Source organism: Podarcis filfolensis, assembly GCF_964270895.1.
Source record: "Podarcis filfolensis genome assembly, chromosome: 14".
In the NCBI taxonomy this organism is placed as follows: Eukaryota; Metazoa; Chordata; class Lepidosauria; order Squamata; family Lacertidae; genus Podarcis; species Podarcis filfolensis.
Window position 1 is genome coordinate 51,627,816 of NC_139616.1, and position 27,633 is coordinate 51,655,448.

Sequence of the window (27,633 nt, forward strand, 5' to 3'; positions counted from 1 at the left end):
GGGGGGGGCTGCCCCCTTGTGTCCCAGGCCAGGTTCCCATGCTCTCTCCAGGCAGGGAGGGCTGAGTTCTGCTCTACCCTCCCCCCCCCCCCCCCGGGCTGCTCATCCTCTTCTGTTGCCTGAGGTGAAATGGGAGGGTGTGGAAGGTGTCGCCAAAGCCATGCTTAGCGGGGTTTTGTACCTGTGGCTCCCAGCGAGATCTTGCAGGGCTCTCGTGAGATTTCCCTGGAAGCCACCCCAATGGATTCTGCCACCTAAGGCAGCTACCTCAGTTGCCTCATGGACAGGCCGGCTGTGGCCCAAACTCTGCTCCAGGCAACCTCCACTCCAGAGTTTCCTCCTAGGCCAGGATCCAGCCACATCTCCTTAGTCACATGGGGACGGGGAGGTCGTCACGCGCCTCCCGTGACGTGTACGGAGGCTTCGCTGCTCTGCCCATTGCGTCCAAAAGGAAAAGGGGCCGGGTCAGAGACCCCCTCCCCCAGCAAAGGATAGGAAGAGGGCCTGTGTGTATCATAGAATCATAGAGTTGGAAGAGACCACAAGGGCCATCGAGTCCAACCCCCTGCCAAGCAGGAAACACCATCAGAGCACTCCTGACATATGGTTGTCAATCCTCTGCTTAAAGACCTCCAAAGAAGGAGACTCCACCACACTCCTTGGCAGCAAATTCCACTGTCAAACAGCTCTTACTGTCAGGAAGTTCTTCCTAATGTTTAGGTGGAATCTTCTTTCTTGTAGTTTGGATCCATTGCTCCGTGTCCGCTTCTCTGGAGCAGCAGAAAACAACCTTTCTCCCTCCTCTATGTGACATTCTTTTATATATTTGAACATGGCTATCATATTACCCCTTAACTGCTGTGCTGTGTGCTTGGGGCTGGCTCGCGGCTAAGGGGGTCCTTCAAAGGGTGTCCCAGCCTTCCCACCCACCCCAATATACCCGCAAAGGAGGCCCAGTGGTTCCAGCCCCCCCCCACTCCAACTTCTGTGATCCTAGCCAAATGCGACAGGAGGAACGGCTGGCAGCAAATTAAGAAAACAGACAAAAAACTTTATGGGTTTCTTCCTTGCTCGACAAACTCTAAGTCACATCCACCCAAGGACAGAATCGGGAGTAGCTCCAGGGGTCTCATAGGGGGGCATCTGGGGGTTTGTAGCCCTCCCTGGGAAGAACTAGGGGGGGGCCTGGCAGGCGGCAAGAGCTGGAGAGGAGTTGGTGCCAGCTTTTGCCCAGGGAATAAGGGGTATAATTCACATGCCCACAGATAAAGTAGGGAGGGGGGTCATTGCATGCGCAGCTCACCTCCTTGCAAACTCCAGGAAATGCCCCCATAATCTTTCTCTCTCTGGCATCTAAAGCTCACCTTTCCCATTAAAGTAAGACTCATTCGGACAACCTCCAGCTTCCACTTTGTATGTGGGCATGCGTGGACCCGTGGGGAGAGGGATGAGCTGCGTTGACTGTGGCCCCCGGGCAGGGGACAGAGTCTTCCAAAAGGGGCATTCTGGCAACTGGGTGGGGAGAGGCCCGGGTCACCTGGCTGGACCCCCTCCCGCTCCTGGCTGGGGGCAAACACTGCCCCTCCCCTGCCAGCACCCATGCTGCTCACCAACTGCTGCTGCTAAGGTCCCCCCAATCTCCCAGGGGCAACTGGGCCTCTATAGGCAGCAGCTGGTGGCAGGAGGGGCCAGGGTTGGTTTTGCCTGAAGTGCCCCTCTCAGTTGGGCGGCGAAAGGGAAGGGGGAAGGCCCAGCAGGGCAGCCCTGGAGCTACTCCTGAGTCGCAGCCCCACCTGCCGGGGGAGGGGGGCACCCGCAATTAACACAAGGGGGGGCGGGTGCTGCCTGGCAGAGCCGCCCAAGGGGCAAGCCACTGGCGCAGCTCACATGCCCGCCAACCTTCCACCGCTCTTGAAGTTGCTCTGGCTGAAGGTGGAGGCCACCGTCCCGTCCACCGTCTCAAAGGTGATCTCCTGCTGCATCTGCAGCTGCTGCTGGCGTCCTGGCGCTATCCTTCGGACAGAAGGCACTGAGAGAGAGAGAGAAATTATATGAAAACGATGTCTCTAACCCCGAGGAAAATGGCTAAAGTGTACGAAATAAATTCTGAAATGTGTTGGAAATGCAAAGAGAAAAAGGGCACTTTCTGTCATATGTGGTGGGCATGTACCGGTACATTGGTAAAGGCTTTCTGGGAAATGATATATAATAAGTTAAAGAAAATGTTTAAAAATACATTTGTCAAAAAACCAGAAGCCTTTTTACTAGGTATAATAAGTGAAGAGGTCCCAAGAGAAGATAAAATACTTTTTATGTATGCAGCGACAGCAGCAAGAATGCTAGTAGCCCAGAAATGGAAGGATGGAGGAGTATCAACAAAAGAAGAATGGTAGGTAAAACTGACGGGAGTATGTGGAGATGGCAAAATTGACGGGGAAAATCCAAAACCAGGAAGATCAAGTCTTTTCTAAAGACTGGAGTAAATTTGTAATTTATTTAAAAGACCACTGTAAACGGTTAAAATCTTTGGCAGGGATGTAAAGACACTTGTAACGTGGCATTTTTTATGGTAATTATGGTTATATAATAGATAGAAAAGGGTAAAAGATGCAGTAATATTAATTTAATCTTAAAGATGGAACCCATGGAGGGAGGGAAGGAGGTCTGAGGGTTCGAAAGAACTCTGTATTTTAATGTTTGAAATGGTTTTGTTTTGTTGTTGTTTAGTCGTTTAGTCGTGTCCGACTCTTCGTGACCCCATGGACCAGAGCACGCCAGGCACCTCTGTCCTCCACTACCTCCCGCAGTTTGGTCAGACTCATGTTTGTGGCTTCGAGAACACTATTCAACCATCTCATCCTCTGTCGCCCCCTTCTCCTTGTGCCCTCCATCTTTCCCAGCATCAGTGTCTTCTCCAGGGAGTCTTCTCTTCTCATGAGGTGGCCAAAGTACTGGAGCCTCAGCTTCACGATCTGTCCTTCCAGTGAGCACTCAGGGCTGATTTCATTAAGAATGGATGCGTTTGATCTTCTTGCAGTCCATGGGACTCTCAAGAGTCTTCTCCAGCACCATAATTCAAAAGCATCAATTCTTCGGCGATCAGCCTTCTTTATGGTCCAGCTCTCACTTCCATACATCACTACTGGGAAAACCATGGCTTTAACTATACGGACCTTTGTTGGCAAGGTGATGTCTCTACTTCTCAAGATGCTGTCTAGGCCTGTCATTGCCCTTCTCCCAAGAAGCAGGCGTCTTTTAATTTCGTGGCTGCTGTCACCATCTGCAGTGATCATGGAGCCCAAGAAAGTAAAATCTCTCACTGCCTCCATTTCTTCTCCTTCTATTTGCCAGGAGGTGATGGGACCAGTGGCCATGATCTTCGTTTTTTTGATGTTGAGCCTCAGACCATATTTTGCGCTCTCCTCTTTCACCCTCATTAAAAGGTTCTTTAATTCCTCCTCACTTTCTGCCATCAAGGTTGTGTCATCTGCATATCTGAGGTTGTTGATATTTCTTCCAGCAATCTTAATTCCAGCTTGGGATTCATCCAGCCCAGCCTTTCGCATGATGTATTCTGCGTATAAAGATCATTCTATCATTTTTGAGATTGCATCCCAGTACAGCTTTCGCCACTCTTTTGTTGACTATGAGGGCCACTCCATTTCTTTTACGGGATTTTTGCCCACAGTAGTAGATGTGATGGTCATCCGAACTGAATTCGCCCATTCCCGTCCATTTTAGTTCACTGATGCCCAGGATGTCAATATTTATTCTTGCCATCTCATTTTTGACCACCTCCAACTTACCCAGGTTCATGGTTCTTACATTCCAGGTTCCTATGCAATATTTTTCTTTACAGCATTGGACTTTCCTTTCGCTTCCAGGCATATCCGCAACTGAGCGTCCTTTCGGCTTTGGCCCAGCCGCTTCATCAGCTCTGGATCTACTTGTACTTGCCCTCCGCTCTTCCCCAGTAGCATGTTGGACGCCTTCCGACCTGAGGGGCTCATCTTCCAGCGTCATAACTTTTATATGCCTGTTGTCTTTGTCCATGGAGTTTTCTTGGCAAGGATACTGGAGTGGCTTGCCGGTTCCTCCTCCAGGTGGATCACGTTTGGTCAAAACTCTCCACTATGACCTGTTCATCTTGTGTGCCCTGCTCGGCGTAGTTCATAGCTTCTCTGAGTTCTTCAAGCCCCTTCGCCACGGCAAGGCAGTGATCCATGAAGGGGGGTTTTGTTTTATATGTATACAATTTTTCAAAAAAATATTAAAAAGAGAGAGAAAGAAGCAACACCCGTTTGTGCTTTCTGCTGCCATATGATTTAGAAACTGCAATACAGCCTTTGCTGGATCCAAGCTCAAAGCACCTCTGCGGAGGAGGGATTCTCTTATTTGGTCCATTCCGCAGCTCCCAGCTGGTACCGTCCCCCACGGATCACGGCCCCCGAGTCTGATTCCAGCCCCTCTTCCCTGGTGCCCAGTTGCCAGTGTTTCCCCCAGCCCAGGCGTGCTTAGAAGACTCACATGCATAGGGCGAGGCGCTGACGTCGGCATAGGCAGAGCGGGCTCTCTCCATCCTGTTCCCCAAGGGGGGCCGGGGATACTTCAGGACTGGCAGGGGAGGGAAGCGAGAAGGCCGGTCAGCCCACCACCGGAAGCCCCTGAAGCTGCTCCTCCTCCTCCCCTTCCCCAATGGCTGCCTGCTTGCTCACTCATCTGTCTCTTGCTCCAGCAGGAGAGGCAGTGTGGTGTAGTGGGTAGAGTTGGCACACTAGACCGGGGAGACCAGGGGGAGAGATGAGATACGCTGCTTGGAGCCCCCGTTTTAATTCTGCTTCAAGCCAGTCGTGGAAAAAACCCAACAAGAGAGAGAGAGAGAGAGGCCAGGTCTTTGTGCGGGTGAAGCCCCAGGCAGAAGAGCAACTGGACCCCAAAGAGGTGCCCACTGCCCTCAAAGTGCCGCACCTGTGAATTCCCTCTGGAGGGCGAGGGAGCGCTCGACTGCTTGGGAGTCCACCCGGCCTTTGTAGAGGACGCCGTTGACGCCAAGGATGTCCACCTCGGTCTGAAAGGGGGACAAAGGCTGTGAGAGATGAGCTGAGCCAAGGCCCAGTAAGGACAGAGTGGAGTGTGGGCAAAATGAAACAAATGGATGCAGGGCCTTTCCAGCGTTGGCCCCTCCAGAGAGGTCGGCCTACACGATGACCTTTTTAGGCGCCGGGTGAAGACAATGGCAGTCGTAAATATTTCTTTCCGCTGCTTTTTGCTGGTTTAGGTTTTTAGTTTCAAGTTGCATTTTATGTTTGTTTTTTTAGTTTTTACTCGTAAGCCACCAACAGGGCATTTATCACTTGGTGGCATATGAATATTGGGAATCACGAAACAAACAGACCCAGCCCAGGCCCAGTACCAGCTCAGATATCTTGAAGAAAGCGTTACCACCAAATGCCTTTACAGAGGAGGAGAGAAGGACCAGCAGTCGAATCTACCTCCCGGCAGTTTTGGGGGGCTTTGGCTTTTCAGCTGGGCTTGCCGGCTTCTTGGCCAGCCCTGCCTGGCCGCCAGCAGAAGGCTGGACTAGATGGGCTTTTGGTGCCCCAGATACAGCGGGGCCACCCTTAGCTGCTGTGGTCCTTCAGGCAGATCTCCCACCCAGCACCCTCCCCCCGGCAGGCGGCTCGAGGTGGCCCAGCGGCCGCTCACGTTGTCGTAAGTGATGGCTGTCGGGTCTCCGTAGGGGTAGATGGTGGTGAGGTCCTGGGATCGGGTCAGGCGTTTGATGCTGCATGCTTGGTGGTGGGCCTGGCACTGCCAGCAGGTCTGCGGGGGCTGGGCGCCACTGGCCTCGCTCGCCTCCCCGTCCCTGAGGAAAGAAGACCAGGCCAGGGGGCTCGGCATCAAGGGCTGGAGACTGCCCGTCCCCTGGACGATGCCTTATTGGGATGCCGGCTACAAACCTCGTTTCACTCAACTATTCAGTTTCCTCAGAAGGAAATAGAAAAATCATAAACCTTAAATGACCAAAATTAATGGGAAGGGGGTAAAACTCCCAAAAATTCTGAAGTATTATAATCCTACCTTGACCTAGGTGAAGCAAAACGGATTAAGGACTCAAAGGTACAATTTCTAATACTGAATTTACAAAAAAGGTTTGAAAACCTAAATGGCAAGTTTTAGACAAAGCCCAGCTTAGAGGAAGCCAAGCACAGTAATAAAGAGTTGAGGACTCAGCTATGAAAATTCTAGTGTTGCCTTTACAAAATGGTTTAAAAAATCTAAATGGCACAAATTCAAAGAAAGGAATACAAGATAAGCTGTTTTAGATTTTAAACAAACTCAAGAACAGGGCTGAAACATTCCCATGGTCTAGATGTTACTGTTGATGTTAAATGGTCATTTAAGGTTTATGATTTTTCTATTTCCTTCTGAGGAAACTGAATAGTTCAGTGAAACGAGATTTGTAGCAGGCATCCTGTTAAGGCTTTGTTCAATTTTAGGTTTTTCTAATTTTTTCCTTAAACTCTTTTATTTGTATTATTTAGTTTATTTTCATAAGATAATATTTCCAGTTGATTACTTCTCGTTTTAGGGATTTTCACGGTATTTCATTTGTTTTGTGCAATTTCTCAGTTCTGTGACTGTCTTTTTTCTACTAGCCCCCTGGACAATGGCACTCACCAGAGAGGTGCCGGAACTGAGTTCCTGTGAGTCCCACCTGAAGGGGGGAAAGCCCTGGCTCTGGGGACAGAAGGGACCCTGGAGAGAGGCTGGCCACCAGAAACAGGAAGATAAAATACATTGAACCAGAGAGGCTGAGGGCTTCTCCAAACTTCCTCTTGTCTCACTGCCTTTCCTCCAGAGAAAACTGCTCTTTAGGGCTCAATCGGACGGAGCTCATGGCAGCTGGGTTTTCCGAAGGTTGCTGTTTGTCCTGGTTTAAAGGGAGAGGAGTGGGACGAGGGGGAAGCTGCTCCGACCCATGTCTAGAAATCACAGATGAAGCGGGAAACTGCCCAGACGAGGGTTGACGTATATCAAGAAGTATCCAGATACAAAAAATTGTTGAGCTATTTTGGGGGGTTGTGGGGAAACCGGGACATTTCGCCGATTTTTAGAAATGTCCCTCGAATGGTAATTTCGCCATTGGAGTCCTGGATATGTCCAAGGGAAACTGGACGTATGGCCTGGGAGAAGTGGATGTCTGCAGCACTAGATATGGGGTGGGGGTGGGTGGTTCTGCTGCACAGGGCGCCAAGCCGAGGGGGTGCAAAATAGAGAACATCCTTAATTGAGAAGATCCATTTGAGGGAGCCAAATCTTGGCCTTGCACAGGGAGCCGTATCGTGAAAGATTACCCTTAAGTTTGGTTGAGCCCCGATTCTGCCTGCCCCTGATTTCAGATGCAGAAAGGGCCCAGGCCTCCTGTCCCTCCCCCCTTAGCATCCCTCCGAGTGGGGTGATCAGCATGGCCCCCCAACCGCAACTCCCACCCCGATCGCAGTGCCCCCTCCTCACTTCCTCTGCAGCCGTGTCAGGTGTTCGTAGCCGCTGGCACTAGCCGGACGACGGCGTGCGCTGCCCTTCCGCATGGTCACCATGTGTCTGCAAAGAAGAAAAGAGAGGGGGGTGAGACGGGGGGGCTATTAGAATTCCTGCTCCGTGTCTGCAGTCATGGGATTGTTGTCTATCACATGACGGTGTACATTTTGACTCCACAGAGTGGGAAGTGATGGAGACAGGATGTTTGTGTTATTGTGTTCTGTGAAGTGGGACTGTTGTCCTTTGTTCTTTTTCTCTTTGCTGTCTGATGTTACGAAAAAGGAGCAATGCTGCTGAGTGCTCCAGATGGCTGGAAAGCCAAACAGGATGTTGATGTTTTGGGACTGTACCGTGGGAACAAGGAACAGTCTATTATGTGCTCTGAGCACCGGATGTTAGCTCAGAGTGTCACATGACCCTGTACTGGAAGTACATGGGTGGAGTTATTCTCACTCTGCAGCTGGGTATCAGAGAGTGCAGACATGTTGTTCTCTGCACTGAGGAAAGACAGAAATAAAGGCATGTAAATACATTTCTGTCTGTCTCTTTCCCCTCCCTGGGGATGGCAGGGAGTGAGGGAGGAGGAGTGGCTGTGTTCTTCTCACGTTTGAAGAAGGATCGGCCGATAAAGACCTCGCCTTGTCTTGCCGGGAGTCGCTGACGGGGGAGGCCAACAAGGAATCAAGCCGGGCACCTGGAGAGTGCCAAATGCCTCTGAATGACAAGGCTTGATATCAACATATGGTAGCAGACGCTGCTGGTTATCTGATCCATGGGAATCAGCATGAGAGGTGAGAGGTTGATGAATCGTGTGCCATCCTCTGCACCAAGGAAAGAAGATAACGTCTGCAATTGCAGCCAGAAGCTGAACAGACGGCTGGCCCCAAGAGGGGGTGTTTTCCAAGCAACGGAGCCCCAAAAAGGTATGCTGAATATCGGGCTAAAAGTGTGAATGCAGATTGATTTATTCTCTGGTTCACGAGAGCTGCGTTTGAAAAAAAAAACCAGCTCTGAGAGTAAAGGCTTGCATACCACAGATTTTTGTGGTGAGATAACGAAGAGGTATGCACAGTTGCTAAGCAACGACAGTCAGGCCAGTGGAAAACTACTGACACCTGGGGCTGGCTCAGTCAGAGCCGGGAAAGCGAAAGTTTGTTTTGACTTTGAGACAGCTTGGAAATTGCCTGCCTGAGAGACAGGCAGAAAGACAGCTCAAAAGGAGCTTTTGGGATTTTACTAGCTCGAGAGTGGAGAGCTGAGACTTGGATTCAAAATGGATCCCAAGAAGGGGGGAGCCTTGCCTTACCCGCCTCCCCTGACTAATGACAATTATTCATCTTGGTCTGTAAAGATGAAGGCCCTGCTGCAGAATCAGAGGATTTTTGGGGTGATTGAGAACCCCATCCCTCAAGCACCAACCAGAGGTTGGGAATCACAGAATGTGAAGGCCAGGACGGCTATAATTCTGTGTGTCTCGGATGATCAACTTGTGCATATTCAGGATTTGGAATATGCACAGGAAATTTGGGAAACGCTGCGTAGAACACACCAGAGAGATGCTGGTTCTTCAGCGTTGTTATATTTTGAGAAGCTGACCAATCTGAGGCTTGCGCCTGATGGAGATGTTCAAGCGCACCTGACGGAGATGAAATATCTGCGCCAACAGATGGTGGAACGCAATTTCCGTCTGCAGGAGGAAGTGTTTTGCTTCATGATGATTAACAGCTTAAATCGGACTTACAAAACCGTTGCCAGTCAGCTGGGTTCCCTCCCCGCGAACGATTTGACCGCGGAAAGGGTGTGTGCCGTTGTTTTGAATGAACACGACAGGCTTGCTGCACTGGAGGTGAAGGACAGGGGGAGGGAAGAACGGAGTTCTAATTCCCCCACTGATGTTGCTACTGGAGAGGATGCTGTAGCTTTGAACGTTGTCCGATGCTACAATTGCGGACAGACTGGGCATCTTCAGCGAAACTGCAAGAAGCCACGCCAGCCGAAAGGAGCGAAGGGCCGCTCAGCAAAGCCTGAGGCAGCAGGCAAAGGTCATACCAAGTCTTCGGTGAAACCTGCAAAGGCCCTGATGGCGAAAGGAACCACGCCAGATGTTGGACACTCTTTTGTAATCGATACGGGCTGTAATTTTCATATGTCCCCGCACAGAGGACTCTTTTCGACGTTTAAGAAGCAAAGCTTCGCTGTGGAACAAGCCAACGGTCAGAAGCTGGAAGCGACCGGGGTTGGCACTGTCTATCTTAAGAGTCTGAACTTGACAATAAACAATGTTTACTTGGTTCCTGAACTGAAGTTCAATCTGCTGAGTGTTTCGCAGATTGCAAAGAAAGGACTGAGACTGTCCTATGATGATAAGAGCTGCGAGATCTTCAAAGATGGAGAGTTATATCTTTCTGCCAGACAGAAAGATGGACTGTATTTGTTGACTTTTGACCAAAGTGATTACATGGAATGTAATTCTGAGTCTAACATGATTTCTCTTGCAGGTGTGACCAAAACGAGCGCCAAGAAGGTGGCCAGGGTCGACAGAGCGTTTCAGCGGGTGTATGCTGATGTGATTGGTCCTCTAGAACCATCTAGAGGCAATGCAAGATTTTATCTTGTGTGTGTGGATCATTTCTCTAACTTTGTCTGGGTTTATATGTTAAAGAAACCACAGGAAGCCTTGGAAAGGTTTCAAGAGTTTTGTGACAAGGTTAAAGACATGCATGATGCTAACATTGATTGTCTTTTGACAGATGAGAAGCAGATTTTTCTTTTACAGGATTTCCAGAGGTTCCTGCAGAAGAAGGGGATCAGACACAAGATTGCTGTTTCAGCGGAAGCGTGGAACAGGGGTGTTTGTGTAAAAGTGAACAAAGAATTGCAAAAGGGAATGAATGCGCAATTGCTTAGTTCACATCTGCCACATGAGTTCTGGGCGGAGTCACTCATGTCGTTTTGTCATGCATGGGTGAGAAAGGTTTCGAAAGAGTTGGGAAGTTCTCCTTTTGAGAAACTGTTCCAGAGAAAACCTTCTGTTGCCCATTTCAAGGTTTTTGGGTCTCATGTGAGGACAGAAGCTCCAGGTGGAGTAAAGAATGCCAGAGGCATTTTTGTGGGATATGAAAAGGGTCTCTACAGAGTAATTTTGTCTGAATCTGGTCAGGTGATTCTCACAAAATTTCTAGAGAGTGCTCCTGAACAGGAGAGAGTGATAGTACACACATTTCCCACAGAGGACGATTCAGATGATGATGATGATTTCACAGAGTACAGTGGTACTGAGAGTGACAGTGATAGCTCAGACAGCTCTGTTGTCACAGTCATTGAGAGGAAATCTCACACAATGGATAGACCTTCACAGGTAAAGGATGAACCACTGTTTACTGTTGGAACTGGTTCTCCTAAGAGTCCTGAGACAGAACCAGTGAGCAGAGAGGATCAGCACCTCTTACGTAGGTCTGAGAGAGTCACAAAGGGTGAACCACCCAAAAGGTACTCAGAAGAGTATGCTAATTTAGCTGTTGCATGTGTTGCTGTTGTACACAACCGAGGACAGGTTGGAGCTGTGTCTAAGTCAGAGACAAAGACACAACAGAGAGTTGCTAGCCAAGGTAATGCAGATGCACTCATTCCTTGAAAACCAGACAACCAGAGAGGTACACTGGGGAAACCAGTGGCGGGTAGTTCCAAGGGTGGAACTGAAACAACAGGGGAGTGTTATGTGTATAACAACTGTTTGTTTTCTTCTCTGGATCACGCTTTGCTTGCCGCAACATGCATTGATTCTTTTGGGGGAGGTTGTTACGAAAAAGGAGCAATGCTGCTGAGTGCTCCAGATGGCTGGAAAGCCAAACAGGATGTTGATGTTTTGGGACTGTACCGTGGGAACAAGGGACAGTCTATTATGTGCTCTGAGCACCGGATGTTAGCTCAGAGTGTCACATGACCCTGTACTGGAAGTACATGGGTGGAGTTATTCTCACTCTGCAGCTGGGTATCAGAGAGTGCAGACATGTTGTTCTCTGCACTGAGGAAAGACAGAAATAAAGGCATGTAAATACATTTCTGTCTGTCTCTTTCCCCTCCCTGGGGATGGCAGGGAGTGAGGGAGGAGGAGTGGCTGTGTTCTTCTCACGTTTGAAGAAGGATCGGCCGATAAAGACCTCGCCTTGTCTTGCCGGGAGTCGCTGACGGGGGAGGCCAACAAGGAATCAAGCCGGGCACCTGGAGAGTGCCAAATGCTCTCTGAATGCTAGAGAGAGAGGGAGCCATGTTGCAGTGCTCCGTGGGTGTTTATATGTAAATAAAGTAGATTAGCCAAAATGCTGAGTTGCTGAGGTCTGTTACGCAAGTTGCGCAAACTCTGTGGATCCCTAAGTGTGCCGATGTCTGTAGGCATCGGTCGCTGTGATGTTCGGGTTGAAGAAAACTTTTGAAGCTCCCGAACTATCGACCAGGAGGCAGGGAACATGCCAGTCGGGCATGTGTCCCTACCAGGGTCCTACTCGAGTGTAGGCTGAACTCCTGACAGGCCCAGGGCTGCCTCCCCCGCAAAGCAGCCACCCTCCTCCCACCCTCAAGGTACCAAGGGGGTCTGTACTCACGGCCCGGTCATCATGGTCACTGGCCGGTCGCAGGAGATGCACTTCACTCTCTCAAAGAGCTGTCTGAAAAGCACAAAGAGACCCGAGTTGACCACCTGAGGAAGGATGTCCTTTTACCATCCATCTTCCATGGAATAACCCTGAAGATGTCTCACATGGCAGGTTGGGTGGGGGTCAGCACCCGCAGGGCCAGCAGAACAAGCCAGCCCCCTTGGAGGTGAGCCTTTAATATGTAATTATATTTGTACTTCAAGTTCGATTTGGTAAATCTCCCCTGGAAAGGCTAAAGTTTTATGCAACCGGTCTGGGGAAATTAACGAGCAGACGCCTAGAATTGATTTCATCGGAACTGAGGGAAGATGGCGGCTGCCAGCAGCGAAAAGACTTTTGGATTGATTCGGCAGAAATACCAGCGTGTGAGGAGATACTGCAAACGGATGGGGAATCATACACATAAAATTCACGCAGAAACATATCATTGTTTACGTCATCTCGCTTGTGGGAACAACTCAGAGGCCGTGAAAGAAGGAATGTTAACAAAAGGAACTATTGGAAATGACTATCAAAAGCAGTAGAGATATGAGATGCTCAGAGCCACCCCCCCCGAACTTGAAGCATGGGAAGTCCCAATAAAAAATTCATAATTCGGCAGAATATTTGGATTATTTGATATGTATATGTATAATTTGGAATATTTAATGTGATTGGATTGGAGTGTTAAAATGGATAACTTAATAAAAATGTTTTTTTTAAAAAAATAACAAGCCAGCCCCCTTGCCAGCCTGCGCTCTGCCACTCGGGCATCTGGGCCAAGCCCTGTTTCAGGAAAGTCCCTTCCCAGAGCGACAGCGAGGGCTCCGAGGACCAAGAGGGGGGCAGGCAGAAAGTGACAGAGGCTTGCTTTCTTCATATGCAGAGAGTGAGGCGAGCCCCTCTCGTCCTGGAATGCAAGTTGTAAATTCCCAGGACAGCAAAAGGCAGACAGAGGGGTAGCAGCTTTCAGACACTCAGGGGAGGAGAGGCAAACTGGAGAATCTGCTCAGGAGTCTCCTCAGACTAGGAGGATGAACAGAATTTGGGCTTGGCATCGGGCCAACCGAAGGCAGAGCAGATGGCGTATATCCTGTTGGAAAAGAGTCTACCCTCCAGTGGGCTCAACTGACCCATCGAGTGAGGAAGATGGAGCTGTGTGCTCGGACTGAACTACTGGGTAAATACCAATAAATCTGAAAGTTATAAAACCGCCAGCCTGCTGTCTCTTGGTGTGAGAGAGAGATCATAAATCCTGACACCCTGCAAGCCTTGAGGCAGATTTGCAGTGGTGCTGCAAAAATAAACAAAAAATACTTACAAAAACGTATAAATTATTAAATAATATACAAATAGATCAAGGAATTAAAAGTAAGAATATGTTAAGGTGGGAACAAGATTTAGGTTATGAAATTGAATACAAAGATTGGGTTAAATTTGGGACAAAAAATATAAATTTTACGGCTTCTTATCAATTGAAAGAAAATTTCATGAAGATGCATCATAGATGGTATATGTAGCCAGATAGGTTTGCAAAAATGAAAAAACCGTGTGATAATAAGTGTTGGAGGTGTAATAGAATGATTGGGACATTATACCATATGTGGTGGTCATGTCTGGAAATTAAGAAATATTGGAATATGATACATGAGGAAATTAAAAAGCTAATAAAAACATCACATAATAAAAGAGCAGAATCATATTTATTAGGAATTTTGAATGGTGACATCCTGAATGACAAAATTAATATTTTCTTGTACGCGACAACAGCAGCGAGAATGTTAATAGCCAATAATTGGAAAGGGAATTACGTTCCAATCAAAGAAGAATGACTGAATAAATTATGCGAATACTTGGAATTAGCAAAGCTGACTGATTTGATAAGACAAAATATATATATATATAATCCAGAAACAATGGAAATGTTTAAATGATTATGTAGACAAAGATTAAGTGTAAGGTATTGGTTGTGTTTAGAACAAATTTATGAAAGATTTAGAAAACTTATTGATTAGCATATTTGTATGAGATTGTATGGGAAAAATACGGAATAACAGATACAATTTTTCTTAAAATGTATATAGGAAGTGCAGTGTAAGCGATGGAAGTCAATCAATGAAATTTTATTATTGAGATATTTGTAGAATAAATTTGGAAGAAATTCTTCAAATTTTTCTTCTTCTTTTTCTCCTTATTTTTTCATTTTCTTTTTCCTTTGCTTCCTTTTTTTGTTCTTTTTTATACATGTGTGCTTATCTGAAATATACATGTATGTATGTATTTGCAGTATTTTGCTTGTATTTTGTAATAATTATGTTAAATAAAATGGTTTTTTTTAATGAAAGTTATAAAACCGCCAGCCTGCTGTGTCTTGGTGTGAGAGGGAGATCATAAATCCTGACACCGTGCAAGCCTTGAGGCAGATTTGCAGCGGTGCTGCAAAAATTAGTGGCTGCTGGCACTGCAGAGGGGAAGCCCTTGCCCTGCCTCTCACGACGATGGAGAGAAGATGCTCAGCCCCAGCTTCCCTGCCAACCCCCCCCCCCACACTCACTTCTTAAAGCCAGCGGCACTGTCTGCGTCAAAGCGGGGGCCCTCGCTCAGGTACTTCTTGACGACCTGCCACACCTGCTCCAGCTGCCGGCTCAGAGGGTCCAGGGCCATGCGGTCCAGCTGTGGGGAGGTGGCAGGAGTAAGCCAGTGGTCAGTCGCACTGTGCACGTTGGAGTTAACACTTTATTAGCAAGGCCAGGATCCGCACAGACTTGCCGGAGTGTCTGGCCAAATGAGCACAGCAGCTCATCCACAGTAGGTCTTGCCCCTTCCCACGGATCAGTGGCCGAGACTAAAGGTCGAGATGATATACGCATTTTAATAACAACGTCCCCACATCTGGCTATGTCTCCTCCTCTCCAGGGTTTTCCCCCAAGCAATCTGAGACTATGCCTATGTGAAGCTAACTTCTCCTCCCTCCTCTTCATGCCTCTCCTGGTTCTGGGAGAGGGAGATCCCTGTGCCTCTTCACCAGCCGGACTCATCTCTGCCTCTTGGCCTCCCTCCTCTCCTGTTTCAGCTTCTGCCTCTGATTCTGGACTTCTCTCTGCCACTGACTCTCCCAGCTCACACAGCCCTGCTCCTTCATCTGACACCTCCTCCCAGTCTTCCCCCTCTGACCCCTCATCATCATCCCACTGAGCCTTCTTCCCTTGGGGGTTGCCCAGCTACTTCCTCCCACCATTCCTCTGCGTCCAACCAGCCCATGACACCAGGCAAGGAACGCCAGGAGGTTGTGAGCCCTGGGAATGCAGGCTGGGAACTTTGCCCACCGCTAAGGATGTCTGCCAGGGCTGGGTCACCCAGGAGGCAGATGGAGACATTTGCCTCAGGTGGTCGATTCCAAGGAGCACTTCCATGGGCGCCCCTCTGCTGCCAGAGAAGCAACTGTGGTGGTTTCCGGGTGCAAAATCACACGGAGGCCTCCGCTCTCGCAAGGTCTTGCTGGAACTTGGAACCCATATGACCCCAGTAAGTGAGGCTTCAGCCGGGCTGCCCCTGATGCCCGCCTGCACTTGGTGGCTCTGCCGGGAGGGCGTCACCTTGCAGTCCATGTCGGTGAAAAGCTTCTCCAGGGCCTTCTGCCAGTCCTTGTCCTGCAGGGACATCTTTTGCAGCAGGTCCTGCATCATCTCGCTCAGCTGGGCGGTGGCCGACTGCAGTTCCACATGGTTCACCTTGGCCTCCAGCTGGCTCTTGTCGGCTTTCTGCGGGGAGAAGCAGCAAGGCCCTCTCCAGTGCCCTCCAGCAGCAGGGGGGCCAAGGAAGACAACCCTCCCCTAGAGGCTAAGCTCTCAGAGTGGGAAGGGCCCCGTCACTCAGACCATGCGCCTCCCCTGGAGGCATGAGCCCCCTCCCAGCTCCACGCGGTCCACTTACCACATTCATCTCTTCCTGGATCAGGGCTTTGTCTGCCTTTGTGACATCCAGCTGCTCCAACATGATGCGCATGGTCTGTGCACAGGAACAGAAGCAGCACTTGAAACCAGCATTTATGCCCCGAGATTATTTGGAACACACACGTGTGTGTCCAGGTACACAATGATATTTTTCGTTATACAATATAATAAAAAAACCAATCTAAGCAAGAGTAAAACAAAAAGAGAGAAGAGGAGGTACAAAAAAAAAAAAAAGCAAAGCCCTCTCTCAGGGGTAAATCTTAACCTTTGCCTCACCCAAAAGGGGTGGACCCTCTCAGCTCTTCCCTTTATTCTCCCAGCTTCCCGCCCTGGGAGATCTTCCCTGCCTCTCACACAGGCATTGGCTGGCAGCAGGGCAGTAGATCCAGTGTATGTCGGCCGTGAAAAAGGCAAATTCCAGCTCAGACCGCATGGCTTTTACAAGCCATTCTTGTGTTGCTATATAAATAATATAGGAACTTTCACCACTGAACTAAACCAAGTTGTACTGCCTGTGTTTTCTGGCTGATGTATGGAAAGGTGCATGAAATAGACCTCTGAAGAGTATGTAAGTAAACCATTTTCAACTCACCCAATGTGTGATCTTTTTCTACGCTAGGCGAAGAGGGGAACTTCAGAAGAGACTTAGAAGGGCATATTGTAACAGCCTATATAATATCTCCAAACTTTGCTGTATATTTTGTGGTTTTAAAACTCTGCTGGCGCTCTCTTACCAAAGAGAACTTGCCCCAAATTTGGATCCTGGCATCCAGGAATTCTCCTTTTATACCCTATATTCCCCTTGCCATCAGCAGTGACAGCTATCGATAGCTACTAGCTAGACGGACCCCCTTCTGATTTTCTCACAGTTTCCCAGGTGAGTGACACTGCTCACCTGGATGTCTGACGTGCTCTTCATCAGCCTCTCCATGCCCGTCTGCAGCTTCTCGCACTGATCCTTCAGTCTCTGCATCTGATCCATGGTGCCTTTCAGCGATTCCTTGCCCTGGGGAAAGCAAGCAAAGGAGCTGTGAGACTCAGCAGGTGCACCCTTGGGTGCTACCGGGTGCACACCCACCTGACAGGCAACAGCTGGGTGGTGTGGAGGACCTTCTTGAGCTCCCCCTTCCCCTCCTGCCCCTGCTCCAAAAGTCACCTTCTCAGCCTGACTTTGGATCCAATTTATTCGCTCTAGCAGAGACTCCATTTCAGGTGGTTCTCCAGAAAGGCCTGCAAGCAGAAAGAAGGCTCACAGCTGGGCTGACTCATCCTCCAAATTTCTGGAGGAGAGAGCAAGTGATGGCTCCTAGTCACCATGCCCTCCACAGTCAGAGGCAGCCACACTTCTGAATCCCAGGGGCTGGAAACTGCAGAAAGGAAAAGTTGCTCTTCTATGTGGGATGTGATACATAAGTAGCAGTCAAGTACAACATTCCTTGTTTTCCTAGAGTGGACATGCAGGGGAGTGTTTGGTCCAGCCAGTTGAAAACTTCCTGTTTCCTCCTAACTGGGACATATTTCCTTTGCATGTGACTAGAGGTGGGTGTGACCTTACCTGTCCAGGTAACAAAAGGACAAGACACACTGCACACACTTTCTCTTTTGACATCCTCCGTCGTTGGAGCAGCTTTTTAGCTAGAGATGCTCTTGGGACACTGGGATTGTTCCCACATGGGATAGATCTACATGTATATACTTTGTAACTAAGTCTGCCTTCAGGGATCCAACTGTGAACTGATGATGTGAGTAAACTTCTTTTATATACTTTAATCAAGACTGTGTTGTGTTTATTCTTTTAAGAGGGATATAAGGGAACTTACCAGGAACCTAATAGTGAGAGGCTTAAACAAGCTTGCAACCAGCTATCTGCTGTGCGTTTAAAAGGGGAATGTAAACTCTGCTAAGTTATAGAACTTGCTAGCACAAGTTAGGAAGGATATTAATAAACAATATACTGTATCCTCTCCTGCCTCCCTGAACATTCCCACACTGCTCAGGTCCTGCTTACTGGTTTCCCTTTGGGGCACCTGGTTGGCAACTGGGAGAACAGGAGGCTGGGCTGGATGGGCCATTGCTCTGACTCTGGAGGAGCCAAGGTAACTGTAACAGAGGGTGCCTCTGGGCATGCAGAGAGTGCATCTCCGCACTTGGCCCCTGAGCTTGGCTCCAGACCGGCCCACCAGCTGATGAGAAGAAGAAGAGGAGGAGGACTTTGGATTTGATATCCCGCTTTATCGATACCCTAAGGAGTCTCAAAGCAGCTAATATTCTCCTTTCCCTTCCTCCCCCACAACAAACGCTCTGTGAGGTGAGTGGGGCTGAGAGACTTCAGAGAAGTGTGACTGGCCCAAGTTCACCCAGCAGCTGCACGTGGAGGAGCGGGGAAGCGAACCCAGTTCCCCAGATTACGAGTCCACCGCTCTTAACCACTACACCACACTGGCTCTCTGGGGTGGGTGGGTGTGCCTTGCAATTCCGCCCCGGATGTGTTGGTGGGGCCTCTGGGTCAGAAGGTGTCAGCCCCACCCCCAGTGTATGGCTCTTCCTTCCCACTGCCACACTTGGGGTGGGTGTGGGGTCGCCCAAGGAATCACCCCGAAGGCCGGCTTGCTTCATCTGCTCCTCCAGCTGAGTGATTTGGGCCAGGAGCGCTTCGTGCTTCTCGGGCAGCTGTCCCAGGGTAGCCAGCACTTCCCGGGACGACTTCTCCAAGCCCTCTGGGTCGGTGTAGCTCTGCAACACAAGCACATGTGTAGGAGAGACCGTGGAGGGGAAACCGGGGTGGGTGAGATGAGAACGCCTGCTTTGCATGCAGAACATCCCGAGTTCAGTCCCTGGGCTGGGAGAGACCCAGAGAGCCACTGCTGCCCTCCAGGGCAGACAAAACTGGGCTGGGTGGAGCGAGGGTCTGACTGTTTGAGCCTTGAGTGAGAGCCATTCAACAGTGAGCCAAACTCATGGAATCATAGAGTTGGAAGGGACCCTGAACATCCTGTACTCCAACCCTCTGGAATGCAGGAATCTCAGCCCAAGCATCCATGGCAGATGGCCACCCAAGCTCTGCTTAAAAACATCTCAGGAAGGGGAGCCCACTGTCTCCCGAGGGAGACCGCTCCACTGTCAAAGGGCTCTCACTGTCAGAAAGTTCTGGCTTAAGGGCCAGATGTGGCGGTCAAGGAGAAGCAGGCTTCTGCGGAATAGCATGGCCTTTGCATTTTCACCAGAGACATGGCTGCCTCCATGATGCTATGGGTGGCCGTGGCAATGGGAAGAGGCTTGGCCAGCCTTCCATGGACAGACCAGGGGGAGGGACCGGAGGAAAGGCCCCCTGCCCCCTGGAGGCAGCCACATGAGCCGGCTGAGTTTCTTGACCTCCTGTGGCAAACGTAGACTCCAGTGGCATAGGGCTGCCATATTTCAAACAGTGAAAGCCCAGAGAGAAAAGTGGTTGAGCTTTCCCCCTCCTGCCTGGATACTCCTAGAGACAGCCTATATTTTAAAATGTAGCTCTTTTTTTGGGGGGGGGTGTTATTGGGTTATTGTTTTGATTTTGCTCTTATATATTGTGGTCTTTTCTGTGAACCACCCTGAGACCTCCGGGTACAGGGCGGTAGATAAATGAAATAATAAATAAATATTCCAGATATGTCTGGGAAATTCGGGACGTGTGGCAACCCTGGACTGGCAGGAGCTCTCAGGGCTGGTGGGCAGGGAGGGGTCTTCCCTGCCACTCCCTTCTAGTGGAGGTACGCCAAGGGGGTACCTTCTGCATGTCCAACAGGGATCCTGCTGCCTCTGCACTGAGGTTCTCCTCCCTCCCTTTTCCATGGGGCTGCAGGATCTCATGCGAGGGCCCCCAGGGCATGGGGGCTGGGAACCTGCCTTCCTGCCCCCCCTCCTCTGTCCCGCACACTCACCTTTCCCGTCAGCATCTCGCAGAGGGAGCTCCAGCGCACCAGGTCCGAAGCGTCTGCCAAGGAGCCCAACCTCCCCTGTGTTGGGAAGGGAGAAGGTGAGGACCTGCGTGGGAAAGGCCATCGCTCACGGCCCAGCCTGGGAGCAATAGAGGCCATAAAGAAACCAGGGGACTCCCCCCACACCCCACCCCACAGATGGGCTCAGCTTGGCTAAGTGGTCCTCCCATATCGCCAGCCTCTGTGCATGAGCCACACTGAGCCACTTGTCTTGGTAGGGAGACGGGGCCCAGCGAGGGGCAGCAACGCTCGCCTCTCCGCCCCCCACTGCTGTCTGTCCTGCTGAGCCGCTTTGTGGAAGGGTCCCTAATTAATAATAATAATAATAATAATAATAATAAATTTTATTTATACCCCACCCTTCCCGGCCAGAGCCGGGCTTAGGGTAGCTAATACTGGTAAAATTACAATAAAAACATAATAGGGGGGCCCGAAACAATTTAAAATGCAGGTTAGAATGCAATTTAAAATGCAGCCTCATTTTAAAAGTAGCCCATAGATCAAAACCATAAGAGGAGGGAAACATAAGGGTCAGACTGAGTCCAAACCAAAGGCCAGGTGGAACAGCTCTGTCTTGCAGGCCCTGCGGAAAGATGTCAAGTCCCGCAGAGCCCTGGTCTCTTGGGACAGAGCGTTCCACCAAGTTGGGGCCAGTACTGAAAAGGCCCTGGCCCTAGCTGAGACCAATCTAACCGCCTTGCGACTTGGGACCTCCAAAGTGTTGTCATTTGTGGACCTTAAGGTCCTACGTGGGGCATACCAGGAGAGGTGGTCCCGTAGGTATGAGGGTCCTAGATCGCATAGGGCTTTAAAGGTCAAAACCTGGGACAACAGCCACCTCCTGCATTCCTCACCTTCATTGCGCTGCTGGAAGGCCCCCCCCTTGACTGCTATGATTTGGTACAGGTGCTTATTATTAAATTTATATCCCTCCCACCCTCTCCAAGCGGACCAGGGCGGACGCCTGACGTTCCCCTCGTCTGCATCGATGCCCCTGCAGAGAGCTGGGCCAGGAAGAAGCAGGGCAGCGGCAATAAGAGGCGGGGGGGGGGGGGGTCAAGAGAGAGGCAAGGATAGCACAAGGATGGAAGAATGAGGAAACCGTGGCAAAAGAACAGTGGCGAGAGAAATTGATGAACTATGCAGAACTGGCTAAACTGAGAAGAATGGGAGCTTTTCCCCCAAAGTATTTAAAGAGACAACAAAATGAATTGGACTCCTTGGCAGGTTTTGAATAAACATACACAAATTTAGTGATTGATAACATGGTGGATAGATAATGTAAGAACTGAAATAATGTTATAATATGCAGAGAATAACACATGCTGAGAAATCAGAGAGAGGAGCTAAGGGAAGTCTAGGGGGAAAGGGGGGGTTTGATGGGGAATGGGAAAAGGGGGGGGGTAAGGAATATGATATGTTTTGATATAGTGTTATGTTGAAATTGTTAATAAAAAATTTAAGAAGAGAGAGAGAGAGAGAGGTGTATTGTGCTCAGAGCGAGCTGTGGGTGTCCTGGGCTCACATGCAAGGCTGGCTGGTCCCCCATCTAAAACAGGGACAAATCCTGCCTCTGGGGAAGGAAGTGGGTCTGCCTGGAAACCGCAGGAGGGGAGAGGGCTGCTGTGCTTGTGGCTTTCCCAGAAGAGGCACCTGGCTGGCCCCTGTGAGAACAGGACACTGGACGAGATGGGCCACTGGCTTAATTCAGCAGGTCCTTTTTACGCTCTTAGGCTCAGAGCCAGCTTTGAGAAGAGCCGCCTGGTCCCAGGAAGGTAGGTCAGGAGGCTGGAAGGAAGGCATCGCTCTTGTCCCGCGTTTCTTCTTCTCGGCTCCAAACACACAAGCAACATTTAAGGCTCCTGTCCAGCCTCAGCACAGAGCAAAAGCATCTTCTCCACTGTTACGTACTGAGTTGAATAGGATACAAAATGCTGCAGTCTGATTGGTCCCAGAACAATAGGATCCAGAATGCAGCAGTCTGATTGGTCCACAGGAGCCACCCAATCCAGCTCCAGGTGGAAGTGAATCCACAACCTGATTGGCCTACAGGAGAATCCCGGAATTAGCCAATCACGTGGGCCCATTGTGTAAATAATGTACATAAAGCAGACATTCTGGGGGAACTTCCATTCCTCACTACTATGAGCTGTATAAAGAGCATGAAATCCACACTCGACTCCGAGTATATTCCATCCGTTTTCGCGATGTAGGGCAGGGCGGGTGGGAGTCAGGGAAGTTGCACTCACCAATTGCTCCCTGATCCCGTCCATCTTTCTGGCCTGCTCATCTAATCGGGTGAGCTGCTCCCTCATTTCGTCAACGTTGAGCTGTTTATTTATCACATGGTTATTATGTAATAATAGTAAGTGGTATCAACTTTGGTCTCTAAGCATCTTACATAAAAGCTGCGAGCCAAACAATGGCATTGAGAATTCCACATCCACACTCCCCCACCGTAACGCTCCGGAAGGGCAGTGTGGGTCAGGAGGACAGAAGCCCCAAAACCAGACCTTGGCTGAAATGGGTCCAGGGAATGAGTTTCCTCCAACAGCATCTGCAGCTGAATTGCTGACACTCTATTGCCTCACCCCCAAAAAGCGTCTTGGTGATCTGGGCAGCACTTGGAGCTGCACAGAGGTGGGCAATTTTGCCCTCAAAGTACCTTGCAAAATTGGCTCTGGGGGTTCCAGAGTTCGGCTCTCCAAGGATGAAAGCAACCACTTCGAAGACCTCCATTGGGTGGATAGTTGCAAAGATGCAATGAAGGTGACAAAGCAGGCCAAGAACTATGTGCTCTTAGGCGTGTCTGGTGGCCCTTGCAAGACTTGCGCCCCAGCCATCTTTGGGCCTGATCATGACCTCATAAACCAGGGGGCTGCCCCTGCTCTGGAGGGCTGGAGAGTGCAGCTGTGCCAATGGCCCACTGTGCCTTCCATTTAACACAGAATAGGTGGACTTGCTGCTAATAATAATAATAAAAAAACAAGAGTAGAAAGAGGGGCTCTGAGCATGTCCAGAGTGCCTCCCCATGCCAGCTGAGTAACCACAGTTGGGCTGTATATCTCTGGGAGGCACCTCTGGGGGCCTAGCCCAGGCAGGCTTCATTCACAGGGCCCCCCTCGTTTTGAAAGAAAAACGCCCTCTGCCCCACTGCGAGATGCCCCTTCCTGGTGTTGTCTCCATCTTCTGGGGATACTCACTTTGGTGAAGTGCTCCTTCAGCTGCCCCAGCTCTCCTTGAAAGCCCTCTGTGGCTGTTTGCAGGGTGCAGATGTTGTTCAGCAGCTCCTGCAAGGTAGTCATGGCCTGGACAGGACAGAGAGGGAGTTAGTGATGGCTGGAACCAGACGAAGACACCTGGGAGATCAGCAGCTGGAGGGCTGGGCAGAGCTGGCCATTGATAGGAACTATGGAGAGTGTGCTCAGTCTACACACACACACACACACACACACACACACACACACACACCTTTTCTGCAAAGCTCAGGCCCTCTCCCATTCTGCACAAGCCACCCGTTTCTGCTCTTGGTCCTTGTCTGCATCCAGACCTTTGAGTTCAGAAGTCGGATATGGACCAGGAATGGGGAGCCCAGGACCCTCCAGATGTTCTTGGGCCACAACGTCCCTGGAATGTGCTGGCTGGCGCTGATGGGAACCAGAGGCCAGCAACCTCAGGAGGCCTCGCCCATCCCTGCCCTCAAGGGCTTGGCTACATCTTCCACAGGGTCAGGGCCATTTCCAGACCACCATCTGATCATGAATGGTGGGCCATTGCAAACATCACGGTCCCTTCTCTTTTGCAGGTAGTGGGGCAGGGGGCCACATCCAGGTGTGCTGCGCCAGCTGCCCAGGAAAAAGAGGAAGGAAAGAAGGTGCCTCTCTACTTTCGGGGAGACTCACCTTGGTCATCCCGGCCTCGTTCATTTCCATCTTCTTCTTCAGCTGCATAATCTGCCACATGTCCTGGGCCGGCTGGGCAGCTCCTTGGCTGCGGGCCAGCAGCTCGGCGGTGGTGGGAGCCTCGTTCAGGAAATTCAGCTGCTTCTCGAGCGCCACAACCCTGTCGTGCAGCTGGTGGAAGATAGAGCTGGATTTCTTGGCCGGCTGGACCACTTCGGAGGTCGCCACGCTTGTGGCCAGGTCTTTCGGGGGCTTGATGAAGTCCAGCTCATCGTCGGTGATTTCCTTCTTCATGTCTTTCAGGTGGAGGTGATCCAAGAGGCTGTGCAGGAATAAATGGAGGGCGTTGAAGTTGACATTGCCCAGTTCTGGCGTCCCAATGGCCAGGTTGATCAGCTCTGCAAAGGAGATGCTGTGGGTCATGATTCTTCCGGCAGCCGGCCTCCAAAGAGCCGGGTATCGAGATTTCCGCCCTGAAGTTAGCTAGTTGTCTTGGGGACAGGACAGCAACACAGCCCAGTAGGTTCTGAGTTAATCAGTCACTGACAATGTGCGCATGGGATTTATCTGGGGAAAACACCGTCAGGCTTGCTGCTCAGAGTTCTGCTCAGCGCGGAAAGTTTCTGCTGGTTGCTAGGAGATGCCGGAACACGGGGAGATCTGGAAGATGGGCAGCGCAGGCAGGGAACCAGCCGAGCCTGTCGTGAATCACGGCGGTACTTGGATAGGAGCCAGATTAGCCGCATACTCAAACAGCATTTGGTGCCAAGGGAAGCTGCTCTTGGAAATGAAGGAGGGACGGGGCTGGAAGATTGTGCCTTGGCACCCTGGGAGCTGGGCAGAGGCTGGCAAGTCGCACTCCTTCCCCTGATGCCCACCAAACTAGAGCCACTGGCAAGTTCCAACCCAGCTGCTGCTCCTGGCAGAGCCAGGAAACCTTTTCCTTGATGTCTTTTGTTGTTTTAATTATACTTTTCAGGTTTATACATTTCATTAATTTTACAATCATTTTAACATTTCAAAGCTTGACTTCCTTCCCCCTCTTTCTGCGGTTCCTTAAATTTATTTTTGAATATCTTCTGCATATCCAAATTCATTTAATTTGCTCATTTAATTATCAACTTTAAATATATACTCATATGAAACTGCAGGTTGTTACAATAATCCTGCCAGGGTGTTTATCTGTTTTCAATTTATCTGTAAATATTCAATAAACAATTTCCATTCTTTTATTAAAAGTTTGTTATCTTGATTTCTTATTCTTCAGGTAAGTTTTGCCATTTCTGCCTATTCCGTAAGTTTTTGTATCCATTCTTCCTTTGCTGGGACTTCTGCTTCTTTCCATTTTGGGCCAAGAAACATTCTTGCCGCTGCAGGCGCACACATGAATAAGTTTCTATACAATTTAGGTAGTTCTGTCCCTGTAATTCTCAAGAGAAAAGCTTCTGTTTTTTGTAACAAAGGTTATTTTAAACATCCTTTTCAATTCCATTATATATCATTTTCCTTAATGTCTTCAGAACTGTTTGGTTGATGAACTACTTACCTTGCAATTGATCAGACCAGAAAACCAGAAATAAAATTAAAATATCTACCCAAAGTAAGAATTTAAGAAGCTGCTGGATGAGGCCAAGGGCAGGATCTGAACACAAAAGCCCTCCCCAAGCCTGTGGTCTCCAGCATTGCTGCCTCTAACTGTGGAGGCGACAGAGTATCATGACTAGTAGTAGCCATCGACTGCCCTCTCCTCCATTAATTTGCCCAGTCCTTTAAAAAAAGGACGCGGGTGGCGCTGTGGGTTAAACCACAGAGCCTAGGGCTTGCCGATCAGAAGGTCGGTGTGAGCTCCCGTTGCTCGGTCCCTGCTCCTGCCAACCTAGCCGTTCGAATGCATGCCAGTGCAAGTAGATCAATAGGTATTGCTCTGGCGGGAAGGTGAAGGGTGTTTCCATGCGCTGCTCTGGTTCGCCAAAAGCGGCTTAGTCATGCTGTCTGCGGAAAAACAGCCTCCCTCCGCCTATAGAGCGAGATGAGCGCCGCAACCCCAGTCGTCCACGACTGGACCTAACGGTCAGGGGTCCCTTTACCTTTTAAAAAGCCATCCAAGTTGGTCATCGCCACCTCCTGTGGCAGAGAGTTCCAGAGATTCAGGAGAGATAAAGAAAGTCCTCCTTCATGCAGCGCAAAGTTAAAACTACGGAACTCCCTGCCACAGGAAGCAGCCTTTAAAAGACGATTGGGCAACTAACCAGGATGGCTACTAACCAGGATGCAAAGGCGCTGCCTGGCCGGACCCTAGGACAACACAGGATGCTGGTCCTGCATAGAAGGGCCATTCGCCTCATCCAACAGCAGGCTACTCTGATTCTCCTAGGTTGTTAAAGAAACAAACAGCTGCTCCCTCTCAGTTGCTATTCCAGGTGGGGAGGGAATCGCAGAATCGGAGAGCTGGAAGGGATTCTGGTGATTGTCTCGTCCAACCTGGTGCAGTGCAGGAATCTTTTGCCTGAGATGGGGCTTCCTGGAATTAAGAGTCTCTCCCGACAGATCCATCCCAGTTTTTGCTGCAGTTCTGCATTGCAGGGGGTGGAAATGGACCAGATCCTTGGGATCCCTTCCAACTCCTACAGTTCTGTGAGCAGGCAAGGCAGTCTCTGCGCGAGTTAACACCACAAGAAAGAACTTGCCCACACGCATCTAGAACAAGGACGTGAGTTTCCATCTATATTTCTTTTTTTTAATACTAAAAGGCTATAAGAAACATATATATAATCAAAACAGAAATGCAAAAAGAAAATCACATTATTTGTTCACTGTACATTCTTCTTGAGTTCCCTGCGGCTTCCCACCACCCCATCATGCATCACCGCTTATTTTATCTAGTGCACTATTAATCTCCATCTTGTTTTTAATCGTCAATAATATATTCTCTTATAAATATCCATCGTAACACGGAAGTCATTCAAATCCTGCCACAGCCTTTATAGAGACTTTTCAATCTTTCTTAGTTTATCCCTGATTTTGATTTTTGAATGTTTAAACGACTTTTTAAACCTTTTTTCCACCGATGACTTTATTCTTTTCGAAGGGTGCTTTTAAAATTTATTTTATTTATTTATTTTACAGAAAAGCACATATAAGTATATTTTATATATATATATATATATATATTAATTTTTACCAACCACCAAAACACAGTGAAACCCCCCAGGCGGCTGATACTTTAGGTATACAGTATTCAGTAATATACATATTCAATCATATACATTTTCAATAATATTCAATAACAATATATTCAAATTAACCATATGCACACTTCTATATACCTTAACACTCTTCCTTCCACAAGCTTTCTTTAACTTTTAACATTTCAATTGCCCCAAATGGAGTAGGTTTGGACAACTTTTTTCTTTTATTTCAACAGCAGAGCATTGCATAATTTTTGTGTGAACCAGTTTTGCCCAAACACGCGAGAGGCGCGTCTCCCGCATCAACCTCCGTAATTCCCAGGCTTTTTGCTCGCCGGCGCGCGAGTCCGGATCCGGACCCGCACCTGCTGGCCACGCCCCCTGCCGGCCGGCCACGCCCCCCGCGGAGGTCTCCGCTCGGCTGCCGCCGCGCGGTGCATGCT

The 27,633-nt window shown here is 49.5% G+C and overlaps 1 protein-coding gene across 1 annotated transcript; it reads right to left on the reverse strand.

The window, feature by feature from the left end:
• Positions 1 to 1,030: 1,030 nt before the first annotated feature.
• LOC310749152 (uncharacterized protein C16orf96) lies at positions 1,031 to 24,711 on the reverse strand. Its single transcript, XM_083585704.1, has 16 exons — positions 24,003 to 24,711; positions 23,304 to 23,408; positions 22,350 to 22,430; positions 20,044 to 20,118; positions 18,721 to 18,859; positions 17,283 to 17,356; positions 17,022 to 17,132; positions 16,107 to 16,181; positions 15,770 to 15,934; positions 14,728 to 14,846; positions 12,144 to 12,206; positions 7,519 to 7,605; positions 5,707 to 5,866; positions 4,969 to 5,068; positions 4,528 to 4,614; positions 1,031 to 2,029 (listed from the first exon to the last, which is right to left on the reverse strand). Exons 1-16 carry the CDS (start codon positions 24,423 to 24,425, stop codon positions 1,884 to 1,886), a joined length of 2,010 nt encoding a protein of 669 aa, XP_083441830.1. The 5' UTR covers positions 24,426 to 24,711; the 3' UTR covers positions 1,031 to 1,883.
• Positions 24,712 to 27,633: the final 2,922 nt, after the last annotated feature.

Bases quoted from the DNA above. Each gene is read 5' to 3' on its own strand.
- LOC310749152 (XM_083585704.1), bottom strand. From the start codon at position 24,425: ATGACCCACAGCATCTCCTTTGCAGAGCTGATCAACCTGGCCATTGGG. The intron at 23,409-24,002 runs GTGAGTCTCCCC...TGTCCTGTCCAG, and splicing joins ACGAGGCCGGGATGACCAAG to GCCATGACTACCTTGCAGGA. The intron at 4,615-4,968 runs GTGCGGCACTTT...CTCCCCTGCCAG, and splicing joins CCTCCAGAGGGAATTCACAG to TCCTGAAGTATCCCCGGCCC.